At 44.8% G+C, this 17,169-nt stretch overlaps 1 protein-coding gene across 3 annotated transcripts in view; it reads left to right on the top strand.

The window, feature by feature from the left end:
- Positions 1–17,169, top strand: part of hyi (hydroxypyruvate isomerase) — a 40,120-nt gene extending 22,951 nt beyond the window's left edge. For 2 of the 3 annotated variants that reach the window (XM_067990022.1, XM_067990024.1), the window contains exons 6-9: positions 6,114–6,163; positions 7,715–7,784; positions 13,821–13,955; positions 15,143–17,169. In XM_067990022.1, coding sequence (XP_067846123.1) covers positions 6,114–6,163; positions 7,715–7,784; positions 13,821–13,955; positions 15,143–15,231 — 344 coding nt within the window. In that variant the 3' untranslated portion in view covers positions 15,232–17,169. The remainder of the gene's footprint in view (positions 1–6,113; positions 6,164–7,714; positions 7,785–13,820; positions 13,956–15,142) is intronic. The other variant, XM_067990025.1, reaches the window with a different exon arrangement.

Below are 17,169 nucleotides of genomic sequence, written 5' to 3'. Positions count from 1 at the left end.
GCGGCAAGGAATGTTTGCACAGCATGCTTTGACAGACACACGGAATGAGGAGGTCAGATGCACACACAAATATGAGATAGAGAGAGACAGAATGGATAAGACTGTCAAACACACACCATCTTTATGTTTGATGCATCATTCTGGTGCTGCAAGAACTGTTTAGAAAGGGCTCATTTAAATCTCCCCAAAGCTAGTCAAATCTTGAACATGAAAGATATGGTCTCCATAAGACATGTTTATGTACAGTGCAAGCATATCTGCAAAAACCTACTCTATATCAACTTGGATAGTTGGATAATCATAGAATCATAGAAAGGTTACAGCATGGAAGGAGGCCACTCAGCCCATCGAGTCCGTGCCGGTTCTACGCAAGAGCAATCCAGCTAGTCCCACTCCCCCGCCCTTTCCCCATAGCCCTGCAGATGTTTTCCTTTCAAGTACTTATCCAGTTCCCTTTTGAAAGCCATGATTGAATCTGCCTCCACCACCCCATCGGTCAGTACATTCCAGATCATAACCACTCACTGTGTAAAAAAGTTTTTCCTCATGTCACCATTGGTTGTTTTGCCAATCACCTTAAATCTATGTCCTCTGGTCCTTGACCCTTCTGGATGGGAACAGTTTCTCTCTATCTACTCTGCCTAGACCCTTCATGATTTTGAATATCTCTGTCAAATCTCCTCGCAACCGTCTCTGTTCCAAGGAGAACAACTCCAGCTTCTCCAGTCTATCCAAGTAATAAAGTCCCTCATCCCTGGAATCATTCCAGTAAATCTCTTCTGCACCCTCTCTAAGGCCTTCACATCTTTCCTAAAGTGCGGTGCTCAGAACTGGACACAATACTCCAGTTGTGGCTGAACCAGTGTTTTATAAAGGTTCATCATGACTTCCATACTTTTGTACTCTATGCCTCTATTTATAAAGCCCAGGATCCCGTATGCTTTTTTAACCACGTTCTCAACCTGCCCTGCCACCTTCAATGATTTATGCACGTATACCCCCAGATTTCTCTGTTCCTGTACCCCTTTTAGAATTGTGCCCTCGAGTTTATATTGCCTCTCCTTGTTCTTCCTACCGAAATGTATCACTTCGCATTTTTCTGCATTAAATTTCATTTGCCACGTGTCCGCCCATGCCACCAGCCTGTCTATATCCTCTTGAAGTCTATCACTATCCTCTTCATTGTTTACTACCTTTCCAAGATTTGTGTCATCTGCAAATTTTGAAATTGTGCCCTGTACTCCCAAGTCCAAGTCATTAATATATATCAAGAAAAGCAGTGGTCCCAGCACTGACCCCTGGGGAACACCACTGCATACCTCCCTCCAGTCCGAAAAACAACCATTCACCACTATTCTCTGCTTCCTGTCCCTTAGCCAATTCTGTATCCGTGTTGCTACTGCCCCCTTTATTTCATGGGCCGCAATCTTAATGATAAGCCTACCATGTGGCATTTTATTAAACGCCTTTTGAAAGTCCATATACACCACATCAACTGCATTGGCCTCATCTACCCTCTCTGTTACCTCATCAAAAATCTCTATCAGGTTAGGTAAACACGATATGCCTTTAACAAATCCGTGCTGGCTTTCCCTAATCAATCCACCCTCGTCCAAGTGACTGTTAATTCTGCCCCGGATTATCGTTTCTAAAAGTTTCCCCACCACTGAGGTTAAACTGACTGGCCTGTAGTTGCTGGGTTTATCCTGACACCCTTATTTGAACAAGGGTGTAACATTTGCAATTCTCCAGTCCTCTGGCATCACCCCCATATCTAAGGATGATTGGAAGATTATGGCCAGTACCTCCACAATTTCCACCCTTACTTCCCTCAGCAACCTAGGATGCATCCCATCCGGACCGGGTGACTTATCTACTTTAAGTACAGCTAGCCTTTCAAGTACCTCTTTATCAATTTTTAGCCCATCCAGTATCTCAACTATATCTTCCTTTACTGAGACTCTGGCAGCATCTTCTTCCTTGGTAAAGACAGATACTCATTTAGTACCTCAGCCATCCCCTCTGCCTCCATGAGTAGATCTCATTTATGGTCGCTAATCGGCCCCACCCCTCCTTTTATTACCCGTTTACTGTTTACAAGACTGTGGAAGACTTTTGGATTCCCTTTTATGTTGGCCGCCAGTCTATTCTCATACTCTCCCTTTATCCCTCTTATTTCCTTTTCCGCTTCCCCGCTGAACTTTCTATATTCTGCCTGGTTCTCACTTGTGTTATCAACCTGACATCTGTCATACACCCCTTTTTTCCATTTCATCTTACTCACTATCCCTTTGTCATCCAGGGAGCTCTGGCTTTAGTTGCCCTACCTTTCTGCCTCGTGGGAATGTGCCTAGACTGTACCTGAACTATCTCCTCTTTAAAGGCTGCCCACTGTTCAATTACCGTTTTGCCTGTCAATCTTTGATTCCAATTTACCCGGGCCAGATCTGTTCTCATCCCATTCAAAATGGCCCTCCTCCAATTGAGTATTTTTACTTTAGAGTGGTCCGTGTCCTTTTCCATAACTATTCTAAACCTTATGATACTATGATGGCTGCTCCCTAAATGCTCCCCCACTGACACTTGCTCCACTTGGCCCGCCTCATTCCCTAGAACCAAGTCCAGCAATGGCTCCTTCCTCCTTGGTCCTGAAACGTACTGGTTAAGAAAGTCACATTTCAAAAATTCCTCCCCCTTTGCCCCTTATATTATTATTATTATCCCAGTCTATATTAGGATAGTTGAAATCCCCTGTTATCACTACTCTATGGCTTTTGCACCTCTCTGTAATTTCCCTGAAAATTTGCTCCTCTATACCCTTCCCACTAGTTGGCGGTCTATAGAATACACCCAGTAGTGTAACGGTACCTCTTTTATTTCTTAACTCTAACCAAATAGATTCTGTCCTTGATCCCTCCAGGACATCCTCTCTCTCCAGTACTGCAATATTCTCCTTAATCAATACTGCCACCCCCACCCCCCTTCCTTTCTTTTCTTCCCTGCAGCTCACCAACCTTGTTTACCATGCTTCATGTGTTTACACAAATGCATTTCAAATCAGTCTTAGACTTTCTTTTACTCTCTCTTAGTCTAATACTGTACTATTACTTGCTTCAATACCTGAGACACTTACACGGGGTTTTTAATAGGGACCTGGCATACTGATACATGAAGTTAATATGGTCACTGCATTCAAAAGGAGAAAATGGCATCAGCTCTACATGTGTAGTACACACAGTACACAGTGGATAGAAGTCCTTGAGGTAAAAATATACAGTCAATTAAATGGTGAATATATACATTATACAATTGTGACTTTCATCAGAATCAATTGTTTTTAAATTGCTATCTAGATATTTTACTCTAGTTTTTGATACAGTTTATCATTAATTCAAAGGCACTGAAATCAAGTGCTTTGATAATTCCAATTTTTTTGGCAGCAAAATGACATTTTAAATTCTCTGGAGTGGACCGTATTTTATAAATGTGTTTGTGAGTTTGAGATAACGCCCCTTGGGAACTGATGTTTACCTAGGGTTTCAACCACATGGACTGAGCTCAGTGCTTTATTTACAGTGGATTATTTTTGAAAGCTGCACTCTTAACTCCTGAAGTCATGCTTAACACCATGGGGGTGATTTTAAAATGGAGCCGGGGAGGGGGCAAGGGGGTCAATTTGAGGTCGGGAATCCAATTAGTACAGGTTTCCCAGACAACCTTACGATTTTGACATAAGGATGTCTTATTTTTTTTGTTGGTTTCCCGTCCGACTGACCGGCTGATTGACAGGCTGGTCTCAGTCGGACGGGAGACCAGCCAGGGAGAGGACGTCTGTAGGTAGGTCTGCCGGTAAGTCTTTGTTTGCAAGGATGGGGGGGCATGGGTGGGGCGTAGGTGGGCGTGGATGGGCATGGGGGTCGCGAGCCATGGCGGATGGGATCAGGGGTCAGTCGCGGGGGAAGGGGCCGGGATCAAGGATCATCGCAGGGGTCCGCGATTGTTGAGGGGGAGGGTCGGGGGTCGGAGGAACGGGGGTCAGAGGGGGAAGGATTGGGGTCGGAGGCGGAGGGTGAGGGTCAGGGTCGGAGGGGGAGGATCGGAATCAGAAGGGGTGGATTGGAGTTGGGGGATCGGGGTCGGGGGTCAGAGGGGGAAGGATCGAGATGGAGGTCAGAGAAGGTGGATCGGGGTCGGGGGTCAGAGAGGGAGGGTCGGGGAGGATTGAGGTCAGAGGATCGGGGTCGGAGGGGGAGGATCGGAGTTGGAGGATCGGGGTCAGGGGTCAGAGGCGGAGGATTGAGATGGAGGTCGGAGAGGGAGGATCAGGGTCGGGGGTCAGAGAGGGAGGGTCGGGGAGGATTGAGGTCAGAGGATCGGAGTCGAAGAGGGTGGATCGGAGTTGGAGGATCGGGTCAGGGGTTGGAGGGGGAGGATCAGGGTTGGGGGTCGGAGGGGGAGGATCGGGGTCGGGGGTCAGAGAGGGAGGGTCGGGGAGGATTGAGGTCAGAGGATCGGGGTCAGAGGGGGAGGATCGGAGTTGGAGGGGGTGGGTCAGGGTCTGTGGGGGAGGATCGGAATCAGAGGGGTGGATCGGAGTTGGAGGATCGGGATCAGGGGATTGGAGGGGGAGGATCGAAATGGAGGTCGGCGAGGGAGGATCGGGGTCGGGGGTCAGAGAGGGAGGGTCGGGGAGGATTGAGGTCAGAGGATCGGAGTCGAAGAGGGTGGATCGGAGTTGGAGGATCGGGTCGGGGGTTGGAGGGGGAGGATCAGGGTTGGGGGTCGGAGGGGGAGGGTCGGGGTCGGGAGTCCACGATCGATGGAGGGGGGATCGGTGCAGTTAGGCTTGTTGGGCCTGGGCCCACAAGCTGTGCCTTTCTAGGCACCTACCTGTCAGTCTAGGGCCTTCTCACCTTCTTTCACGAGGTGGAAAACAGAAGGCCCAGGAATCCCGGCCCCCCGGGGTTGAAATCGGGAATTAGTGAAAAATGGAGGCCTGAGCCTCCTTGGAAGGTTTTAAGGCCCGACTGGCCTCCTGGGAACGGGTTGGTCGCCTGCCCCTCGTCCCACCCCCGTGAAAACCGGGTTGGAGGTGGGTCTGAAATGGTGGCAATCTTCAATGCCCCCCCTCACCCCCCAACCCACCCGTTTTTTACTTTTAAAATCGAGCCCCATATGACAGTGAGCGCACACAGTGGCAGCAGCCTTTTAAAGCTGCACTCTCTTGCACAGCATTTTCTATCAGTTATAATTACTAACTTGGAGAGGGTGCAGAGGAGATTGACCAGAATGGTGCCAGGGACGAAGGATTTCAGTTATGTGGAGAGACTGGAGAAGCTGGGATTGTTTTCCTTAGAACAGAGAAGGTTAAAGGGAGATTTTATAGAGGTGTTCAAAATCATGAGGGGTTTTGATAGAGTAAATAGGAAGAAACTGTTTCCTCTAGCAGGAGGGTCGGTAACCAGAGGACACAGATTGAAGATAATTGGCAAAACAACCAGGGGAGAGATGAGGAGAATTTTTTTTAAACACAGCGAGTTGTTATGATCTGGAATGCACTGTCTGAAAGGGCGGTGGAAGCAGATGCAATAATAACTTTCAAAAGGGAATTGGATAAATACTTGAAGGGGGAAAATTTGCAGGGCTATGGGGAAAGAGCAGGGGAGTGGGACTAATTGGATAGCTCTTTCAAAGAGCCATCACAGGCACGATGGGCTGAATGGCCTCCTCCTGTGCTGTATGATTCTACGATTATTTATTTTGCTGGAAAAAAAGCCTCTCATGGAGATTATAATGATTGATAAGTGTTCTCTGCTGTTTTCAATCACTCATGATGTACATACCAGCTCGCCTGTCTGTATACTGAGCTCACAGCTACCACCATGGTCCAGCTGCTCTGACAGAGAATGCAGCAGTCTTCTGCTGTGGTAAGTCCTGATAGAATAAAACCACTCTCTTATCCCAGCCTTTAAAGATCGTATACTCGTATAATTAGTCATAACATGTGGTATGAAATTATGATGGAGCTCAGTGGTTTAATCTTCTGGTGAAGAGAAGTCCCCCTTGTGTATCCTCTGCACGTCGTTTAATGAAGGATGTGCTGTTTATTTCAGCTGTGGCGATTCTGCAGCAGGTGGATAGGCCCAACCTGAAACTCCAGCTGGTGAGTGATCCTGTAAATATAAAACAATTCCCCACCTTCCTGAGCAGCCAATAATTTGGGATACTTAAGAGTTTGGACAACTGGGAGAACCTCTGAGAGGGAGGGGGGGGTGGTGGAGGAGGAGCAACAGGAAGCCCGAAGAATCAGTGGTCATGAATCTTTTGATGAGGCGCAGCAGCCAGAGTATTTGTGTAGGCTCAGAATATTAATGTTACTCCCATGACCAATTGCCGTTTTATAATGTGGGCGGGATTATTGCACAGCAATCCACTGCAGGTAGATTTCTACTGAACATGTCGTTACCACTTCAAAAATCAGTGAGGGCGTCATTCCACATCGACTAAACGCATCATCCTGCCCGGTGGTGGTCCGCCACAGGATACCTGGCACAGTCGCCCCACCCGCCCACCGTCGCCCCACCCGCCCACCGTCGCCCCACCCGCCCACCGTCGCCACACCCGCCCACCGTCGCCACACCCGCCCACCGTCGTCCCACCCGCCCACCGTCGCCACACCCGCCCACCGTCGCCACACCCGCCCACAGTCGTCCCACCCGCCCACCGTCGCCACACCCGCCCACAGTCGTCCCACCCGCCCACCGTCGTCCCACCGTCGTCACACCCACAGTTAATTTCTTTATTAATATTAACAGTGCTTTAGATGTTATAAATAATTATTAAAAGTGGCTGGAAAGTGATTACAATGAAACTAATCAGCAGGAGACTAGTGAGGGATTCACTCTCACGGTTTGTGTTTATCAGCTGAAGCTTTCTTCCATTCGCTTCCAGTTATTCTCTAAAGTTGTGGTCCATTTAAAAAAAAGTACTTCAACAGTTTATTTTGAGAACTTTAGCTTGTCAGTTCCTGTTGGTGATGTAAATGAGTTACTGCCCTGTTAAATTAGTGAACAGAGGAACCACGTGCCAACGTGTTAAGCATTCATCTGCTAATATCACCGACAGTAATTTCTCCAGTTGCAGGACAACATTTGCAAGACCTCGTGCCACTGGCCGACACAACAGTGCGAGGCTCTGCTGGTGTCAGGGCGCCTTGGAAAATTTCTCTCATAATATTTACTATTGGTGCAGAGACCACTTTCAGCGGACGATAGCAGGGGTCTGATCACGGCAGGTAAGCTTGTTGGGCCTGGATGAATCACTCCTGCTCCTCCTGGCCCACAAGCAGTGCAATAAAGGCATTTACCTGATGAACCAGCCCTTCTCGCCTCTCTTTACCTGGCGAGATTCACGAGCCCCGGGAAAGCTATCCTGGCGACGCTAAATTTAAAGCTTAGTTAATTTCAATTAAAAAAAACGCTACTTAACATCTCTTAAGGACGTTAATTGCCCGGCTAAATAACCGCCCGCCGGCACTAATTGGAGATGCGAGCTCAGTCAGTGTGTTCCTCACGCCCACGTTAACCCTGGAGCCGCGACCCAAAAAACTCCCACCCGACTCCAACCCGTTCTTGGGGGTTAAAATTCCTCCTAAGGTTTCCGTGCAGACTGTGTCTTGCTGTTTCTGTAGTAACTGAAATGTGTTTGGATGCAGGACTTGTTTCACTGGCAGATAATGGATGTGAATCTCACTCAAAACATCACCAACTACTTCCCTCTGATAGGCAAGTGCTTTCTTTCTGTGTACCTGTACGTGTTTTATAAGGAGTGCACCCACTGTTCTCCCCATGTATTACAGAGGAGCTGTTTGGAAAGTCACTGTATGTAGTGACAGATAATTTCCTCTCAAATTTGGATGGTAAACGTGGAGCATGGGGAACAATGTCCTGTGTATTAGATTTGTATCACTTGGAGGGTGGTTGCTGCTTTTCTTCTGTGTTGTAGTGCTGTAGCGATGGCATTCGGAGAATCTAAATCTTTTGCCCATTCGCACTGAATGGATGGAAAATCTAGTTGAATGAAAAAGAAAATAAGAATTGCATTTATATAGTGCACTATCACATTTCAGAAGCAGCTCATCGTTGTTATGTAGACAAATACAGCAGATATTGTGCGCATGACAATTGCGGCCAGTAACGACGAGATACATTTTGCTTGTGGTGTTTGAGGGAGCCATGCGTTCTTTAAATTCCACCTGAATAGACAGACGTGGTCGTAGTTTAACTTCTCACCCAAAGGACAGCACCTCTGACAATGTAGCGTTCCCTCAGTACCGCATTGCAACGTCAGTCAACATTATGTGTCGGAGTCCTGGAGTGACTCAGAGGTGTGAGTGCTACCAACTGACAATGGGCAGTGGTGGGAGTGCTGAATATGGAGAAAATCTTCACTGTGCCATTTGGGTATTCTAGCCATGGATAAATGTTCACTGTCTTTCGAGAGTGTTGCCTGTGAGAAAGAATATTAAATAATTGGAAGCTAATTGGAGTGGCTCAGCTACGCAGTTTCTGAAATTAGAATTAAAATTAAACTTTAAGGATTACATTTTCCTTGAGGTTAAAAACACACCAAGAATTTCTAAATCTGCAAAGTTTGTTATTCACTATACTTATGTCTCATAACCAAGGTACAAAATGTAAGTGGAGTCCTCAGGCATTATCAGGGTTGTGCATCGAATCTAGACATAGATAAGTTCAGTGATTGTTTGTCCAGTATAGAATGGAATGCTCGAAGTTCATCATGGTTGTATTGGGTAGTTTAGTCCTCCTAAGAATCAACCACACCAAGGAGCACCCAGAGTGGAATTGTGTAATGGATGGAGCGAGGGAGCACAGAGTAACAGCTATCGACGGAGTCTGGTTTCAACAGAGTCTATAATTTGGAATTTGCTGAGTGAGGGGTGAGGTGCATTTGTTTAGACAGCGGAGAGGCGCGTACCGAGGGCGGAGAGGCGCGTACCGAGGGCGGAGAGGCGCGTACCGAGGGCGGAGAGGCGCGTACCGAGGGCGGAGAGGCGCGTACCGAGGGCGGAGAGGCGCGTACCGAGGGCGGAGAGGCGCGTACCGAGGGCGGAGAGGCGCGTACCGAGGGCGGAGAGGCGCGTACCGAGAGCGGGTCACAGCAACAATAAAACCAAACTGCAGTGTGACGTCACAGGTAAGGCAGGTAGGTGGTTGGTGGTGAGTATCTCTTCTGTTTTTTTCTTTCTTAGGACTGTGGGCTAAATAACTTACAGCATAAAACTAATTTTTTTTTAAAAAACTAAACTTAATTTAATAAATTAAACGAGGCCAGTACTTGGTTCAACCTAAAAATAATTTGATTGGCATTGTAGTCATCAATGAAATAAATAAAATAGTTATGACAGGGCAGGAGATGTGTTACAGCTGCAATATGTGGGAGCGACTGGACAGTTTTGTCCAGGGCGACTACATCTGCAGTAAGTGTCTGCAGCTTGAGGAACTTCGGCTCCGAGTTGAGGAGCTGGAGTTCGAGCTGCAGACATTGCGAGGCATCAGGGAGGGAGAAAGTTACCTGGATGCTTTGATCCAGGAGGCAGTCACGCCCCTTAGACTAAATACTGTAGAATTGGCATGTGGTCAGGGACAGGAGGGTGTGACTGCGAGTGAGGCAGGTACGGGGATCCAGGAGGTAGCACTGCAGGAGCCTCAGCCTCTGCACTTGTCCAATAGATACGAGGTTCTTTCAGCCTTTGTGGACGAGTGCAGGGACTGCAGGGAGGGTGAGCAAACTGGCCACGGCACCGTGGTTCAGGGGGCGATTCAAGTGGGGGGAGTAAAAAGGAATGTGGTTGTAGTAGGCGACAGTATAGTTAGAGGGATAGATACTGTTCTCTGCAGCCAAGAACGAGAGTCCCGAAGGCTGTGTTGCCTAACTGGTGCCAGGGTTAAGGACATCTCCTCAGGGCTGGAGAGAAACTTGGAATGGGAGTGGGAGGATCCAGTTGTCATGGTCCACGTGGGTACCAACGACATAGGTGGGACTAAGAAAGAGGTTCTGCTGAGGGAGTTTGAGCAACTAGGAACTAAATTAAAAAGCAGAACCACAAAGGTGATAATCTCTGGATTATTACCTGAGCCACGAGCAAATTGGCACAGGGTAAATCAGATCAGAGAGATGAATGCGAGGTTCAAAGATTGGTGTGGGAGAAGTGGGTTTCGATTCATGGGGCACTGGCACCAGTACTGGGGAAAGAGGGAGCTGTTCCGTTGGGACGGGCTTCACCTGAACCATGCTGGGACCAGTGTTCTGGCAAACCAAATAACTAGGGCAGTAGAGAAGGCTTTAAACTAAATAGAAGTTGGGGGCGGGGGGGGGGAAGTTTAGATTGATAAAGAGAAAAGACAAGGAAGTAGTACAGGAAAGTGATGGGGGTAATGATAAACAGAGTGCGTCAGGAAGGGGCAGTGCGTACAAACATAAGAGTGCACTAGCAAATGGGGCCGGGGTAGGAAAGAATGGTAAAAAGACAAAATTAAAGGTTCTTTATCTGAATGCGCACAGCATCCGTAATTAGATGAATTGATGGCACAAATAGAAATAAATGGGTATGATCTCGTGGCCTTTACAGAGACGTGGTTGCAAGGTGACCAAGGTTGGGAGCTAAATATTCAGGGTTATTTAACATTTCGGAAGGGTAGGGAAAAAGGTAAAGGTGGTGGGGTAGTTCTGTTAATAAAAGATGAAATTGGTATAATAGTGAGAAATGATCTTTGCTCAGAAGATCAAGATGTCGAATCAATTTGGGTGGAGGTAAGAAATAGCAAGGGAAAGAAATCACTGGTGGGAATAGTAAATAGGTCCCCTAACAGTAGCTACACTGTAGGGCAACATATAAATCAGGAAATAAGGGGGGCTTGTAAAAAAGGTAATGTAATAATCATGAACGATTTTACCTTTCACATAGATTGGACAAATCAAATTGGCAAAAATAGCCCTGAGGAGGAGTTCATAGAGTGTATTAGGGACTGTTTCTTAGACCAATATGTCGGGGAACCAACCAGGGAACAGGCCGTTTTGGATCTGGTAATGGGTAATGAAACAGGATTAATTAATGATCTTAAAGTAAAGGATCCCTTGGGAAGCAGTGATCATAACATGATAGAATTTCACATCCAGTTTGAGAGCGAGGATCTTGGGTCTGAAACTACTGTATTAAACTTAAATAAGGGCAATTATAAAGGAATGAGGGCAGAATTGGCTAAAGTGGACTGGGTAAACAGATTAGATGGTATGATGGTGGATAAGCAGTGGCAAACATTTAAAAAGATATTTTATGACTCGCAACAAAAATATATCCCTGTGAGGAGGAAAGACACCACAAAAATGGTGAACCAACCATGGCTAACTCAGGAAGTCAAGGATGGTATCAGGTTAAAAGAAAAAGCATACAACATGGCAAAGATTACTGGTAAGCCCGAAGATTAGGAAAACTTTAAAAACCAGCAAAGGATGACTAAAAGAATAATAAAGAGGGAGAAAATAAATTGAGAGTAAGCTAGCAAGAAATATAAAAACTAACAGTAAAAGCTTCTACAAGTATATAAAAAGGAAGAGGGTAGCTAAAGTAAACATTGGTCCCTTAGAGGATGAGACTGGGGAAATAATAATGGAAAACAAGGAAATGGCAGAGGAATTGAACAGATATTTTGTATCTGTCTTCACAGTATAAGACACTAATAATATACCAATAATAGTAGAAAATCAAGGGGCAAAGGGGAGGGAGGAACTAAAAACAATCACTATCACTAGAGAAAAAGTACTTGGTAAACTAATGGGTCTAAAGGCTGACAAGTCCCCTGGACCTGATGGCTTGCATCAGAGAGATAATGGGTGCATTGTCTGTAAACTTCCAGGATTCACTAGATTCTGGAAAGGTCCCAGCGGATTGGAAAACCATAAACGTAACACCCCTATTCAAGAAGGGAGTGAGACAGAAAGCAGGTGACTATAGACCAGTTAGCCTAACATCTGTCATTGGGAAAATGCTAGAATCCATTATTAAGGAAGTAGTAGCAGGACATTTGGAGACTCACAATACAATCAAGGAGAGTCAACATGGTTTTATGAAGGGGAAATCATGTCTGACAAATTTATTAGAGTTCTTTGAGGAAGTAATGGGCAGGGTGGATAAAAGGGAACCAATGGATGCAGTATATTTGGATTTCCAAAAGGCATTTCGATAAGGTGCCACTTAAAAGATTACTGCACAAGATAAGAGCTCATGGTGTTGGGGATAATATACAGGCATGGATAGAGGATTGGCTGACTAACAGAAAACAAAGAGTCGGAATAAAAGGGTAATTTTCAACATGGCAATCTGTAACTAGTGGGGTGCCGCAGGGCTCAGTGCTGGGGCCTCAACTATTTACAATATATATCAATAACTTGGATGAAGGAACAGAGTGTCTTGTGGCCAAATTTGCTGATGATACAAAGATAGGTGGAAAAGCAAGTTGCGATGAGGACACAAAGTGTCTGCAAAGGGATATTGACAGGTTAAGCGAATGGGCAAAAATTTGGCAGATGGAATATAATGTGGGAAAATGTGAAGTCATTCACTTTGGGAGGAAAAATAAAAAAGCAAAATATTATTTGAATGGAGAAATACTACAAAATGCTGCGGTACAGAGGGATCTGGGTGTCCTCGTACATGAAACACAAAAAGTCAACATACAGGTGCAGCAGGTAATCCGGAAGGCAAATGGAATATTGGCCTTTATTTCTAGGGGGATGGAGTATAAAAGCAGGGAAGTCATGCTACAACTGTACAGGGTGCTGGTGAGACCACACCTGGAGTACTGCGTACAGTTCTGGTGCCCTTATTTAAGGAAGGACATACTTGCATTGGAGGCAGTTCAGAGATGGTTCACTAGGTTGATTCCAGGTATGGAAGGGTTGTCTTATGAGGAAAGATTGAACAGGTTGGGTCTATACTCATTGGAGTTTAGAAGAATGAGAGGAGATCATATTGAAACATACAAGATTCTGAGGGGACTCGATAGGGTAGATGCTGAGAGGATGTTACCCCTCATGGGGGAATCTAAAACTAGGGGGCATAGTCTCAGAATAAGGGGTCGCCCGTTTAAGACGGAAATGAGGAGGAATTTCTTCTCCCAGAGGGTCGTGAATCTTTGGAATTCTTTACCCCAAAAAGCTGTGGAGGCTGAGTCATTGAATACATTCAAGAATGAGTTAGACAAATTTTTGATCAGCAAGGGAGTCAAAGGATATGGGGAAAAAGCGAGAAAGTGGAGTTGAGGTAAAAATCAGATCAGCCATGATCTTATTGAATGGTAGAGCAGGCTCGAGGGGCCAAATGGCCTACTCCTGCTCCTATCTCTTATGGTCTTATGGTGTACCTCTGTGGTGCTGATCGGCAGAAAGGGCATTTTATTGCTATAATGTTTGAGACTAGTACATCATTAAAGACCGTTAATTTACAACGGTCACTGAAGATTTGCCTAGGATGATGAGACAATACATTGAATGAATCAGCCACCATCAATACACAGCTAAAGTTGTCAGTCCTAGAAACATAATTAAGAAGTGTGTTTTTCATTTTTTAAAAATCAGTTCACCAAGCTCAATGACATAGAAGGCTGTCTGTGAATTTCATGTAGAGATCTCCTGTCAAAAATAATTGTGCTTTTAATCCCGAGTCCTACTTTACACGTTGTTTTGTTAAGATCCCTGAAGGATATACTGCTGCTCTGATGCGTTGTGTCTTCTACCATCAGGTCATGTTCAGATCGCACAAGTTCCCAAACGGAATGAACCAGATAGTCCGGGAGAGATCAACTACAGCCACATATTCAACCTGCTAGAAAAACTGGGATATCAAGGTTATATAGGCTGCGAGTATTCTCCAAAAGGTGGGTTACCTAGCAAATTGTATTGTCTTCACACTTGTCATTTTTTGGACACTACAGGCACAGTACTGAGATTTGAAGGTGTACGTTAGTAATGTGTGAATCACATATCACAAGAAATAATGACTCAACAAATAGAGCTAGTTCCATTCGCATCTAATTGTCAAAAGAAATGTCCTCTGCCCATTAAGTTTTTAAGTCTTACTAGTACCAGTATTCTAACCCGCACCAAGTCCCATTCACCCAACACACCTGTGCTCGCTGTCCTACGTTGGCTCCCATTCCGGCAACGCCTTGATTTAAAAATTCTCATCCTTGTTTCCAAATCCTTCTATGGCCTCGCCTCTCCCTATCTCTGTAACCTCCTCTCGCCCTACAACCCTCCGAGATCTCTGCGCTCCTCCAATTCTGGCCTCTTGCACATCCCCAATTTTCATCGCTCCACCATTGGCGGCCATGCCTTCAGCTGACCAGGCCCTCAGCTCTGGAATTCTCTCTCCTCATTTACGACGCTCCTTAAAACCTACCTCTTTGACCCCTGTCCTAGTATCTCCTTATGTGGCTCGGTGTGAAATTTTGTTTGATTTTGCTCCTGTGAAGCGCCTTGGGACGTTTTACTACATTAAAGACACTATATAAATGCACGTTGTTGTAGTGTCACTGGGTTTATGAAACTGGAACATGAAAAAGGAAAAAAAAAATCCAAGCAGCTGTGTCGCTTTGTACTTTCAAACCCAATGTATACAAATGGGAAAAGGCCGCAGCACATTGCTTGCAGGGAAATCTTAAATTTGACCTTTTGGCTGATACATTCACTGGGCAAATAAGAAAATCAGTCGATTCAATCTTTACAATAAATCAATGTTTTTCAACCATTTGAGGCATTTGTAAGACGCTGGCAAGTGTAGTGCGGTGTGACACTATATAGAAAGAAAATGCCAATAAGCTGGTTTTGAAACAATTTAACTGGACAGACTCCTGGAAGGGCTCCTTTTCTGGCTTGTTGTTTACCTTTGTCCATGATAAGATTGGAACAATTCTTTCAAGACAACAGATTAATACAGCAGTACAACAAAGACCAAACAACAGGGAGCTTCAGGGGTAAAAGAGCTCTGTTGCACAGTAGCAGGCAAGGCGACCATTACTTTTAAAATGTGGATTTCATTTTTTTCTTTTTTTTTTCAAAACAGGCAACACAGTAGACGGTCTTGGCTGGTTGAGGACCTACTGGTCCAACCAAGAAAGCAGTAAATCAGCTGGTCTGCCTGGATGTCGGTGATGGAGATGAAGAGTTAACTCCAGAACCTCCTATTTCAATAACAAATAATAGTTTAATTTCTATGAAATCAAATTTTAATTCCGTCTGAATGTATGGCTGATAACAGGATGTTCATTTGAACAATTATTCATAAAGTAATCTTCAGAGTTTGCAAACGGGTTAAAACGTAAGAAAGTTTGGAACTAAAAATGCTGTTTGACCCATCAAACTCAGATTGTGTACAATCCAGCTCATTCACTTAATCTCCTCAGCGAAAGTTCTGCATGAAGGTTGCTTGATTCCCAAGGATAGTCAAGCAAAACTCTGGGGTATTCATTCGTCCTCATCTTCCCATTCAATGATGGCCTGTTGATCTCCAAACACCAGTCCATCCCACCCCATCAGCACAGTGCAGTGTACATCTGTGCCTCTGTTAACCATCATTTCATCTCCCCAAACAGCTACTTACCAACTCCTTTTTTAAAAGAATTAATCTTCTCAGCCTCAGCTGCTGGTAGTCTGTTCCACATTGCCACTTCTGCATAAACAAAAGACATTTCTTCTAATCCCAAGTCTCATTTGAGGTTAGTTCATTTTTAAAACCTGTATCTTCTAGTTTTATGTAAATAGCCTGCTTCTATCTGCATCATTGACAACTCTCAGCATTTTAAAAGCCTCGAATCATGTCTCCCCACCACCCCCTTTACTTTAATAGAAACAAGTTCAGTTCTGCGGATCCCGCTTCATAATTTAGATCCTTTAAGTCCCAGAATCATTCCTGTTGCTGGTCTTGGAACCCTCTCCGACATATCAATGAGTTTTTGAAAGTAGCGAACCAAAACCTGTACACTGTTCCAAATCTGACCTCAAGTATACCCATCTGTACAAGTTTAGAATAACTTGTGTCAAATGACCACCAAACAGTAGCCCAGCATTTTATTAGCTTTGTTGATAACTTCATAGCGATTATAAACTTTCTGAATGATCAATAAGCACATTCACATTCATTTCCTTCCCCACCTTTATTGAAGGTAGTCATGATGTGGAGATGCCGGTGATGGACTGGGGTTGACAATTGTAAACAATTTTACAACACCAAGTTATAGTCCAGCAATTTTATTTTAAAATAAAATTGCTGGACTATAACTTGGTGTTGTAAAATTGTTTACCTTGATTGAACAAAAAGGATACTGTTTCCCCTGGATAACTCTGCGGCAGCTCGATCCCTGATGTCTCTACAGTTGTTTTTTTCAATAGTATCCCTTCTTCATATAAACATTTGTTGTTTCACGTTCCATTATACATTACCTTACATTATCTGCATTAAAATACATCTACAATTCCTGGGCCCATATGCTTAATTGGTCTGGGTCTCTGAATGCTGTTTATCTACTTTACATTTATCACCAAACCACTTAGCTTGAAATCATCAGCACATTTGATGCAAGTACATTCCTCCTGATTATTTATGAATCATGTGAACAGCAGGGAGCCAGCACAGACCTGTGTGCCATGCTGTCACTCACTGTCATCCAGGCAGAAATCTTTCCTTTTTTATCACCGCCTTCGCCTTCCCAATGCCAAGTCCGTTTTCAATCCAGTTGGCTTGCTTGTCACTAGTTCCAGGAGCCTCATTACAAAATAAACACCATCACAGGCAAGTCCAAGTTTTAGTCATTTGTTTGATGAGAGAATATTTCTGTGTAGTGAATGGAGTTACTTTGTTGAAAAGCATTTGCTCTTTGTTTTGCACCCTGTCTGCTGCTGTTACATATCAGTTATAACCAGGATTTCCCATCTGAGGTTGGAAGAACGGAACAAAGCTGATGGACAGCGTTGAAAACTATTATTATCCAACGCATCGAGGAATTGTTACATTTTAAAAAAGAACTAAATTCCATGTACTCCTTAAAAAAAAATAAACAGTGGGTGGACTTGGTCACCTCTCCTAATACCCAA

The sequence above is a fragment of the Heptranchias perlo genome, chromosome 9 (assembly GCF_035084215.1).
Source record: "Heptranchias perlo isolate sHepPer1 chromosome 9, sHepPer1.hap1, whole genome shotgun sequence".
Taxonomy (NCBI): Eukaryota; Metazoa; Chordata; class Chondrichthyes; order Hexanchiformes; family Hexanchidae; genus Heptranchias; species Heptranchias perlo.
Note: the sequence above shows the minus strand (reverse complement) of the source record. Positions and strands in the feature narration are given on the sequence as shown.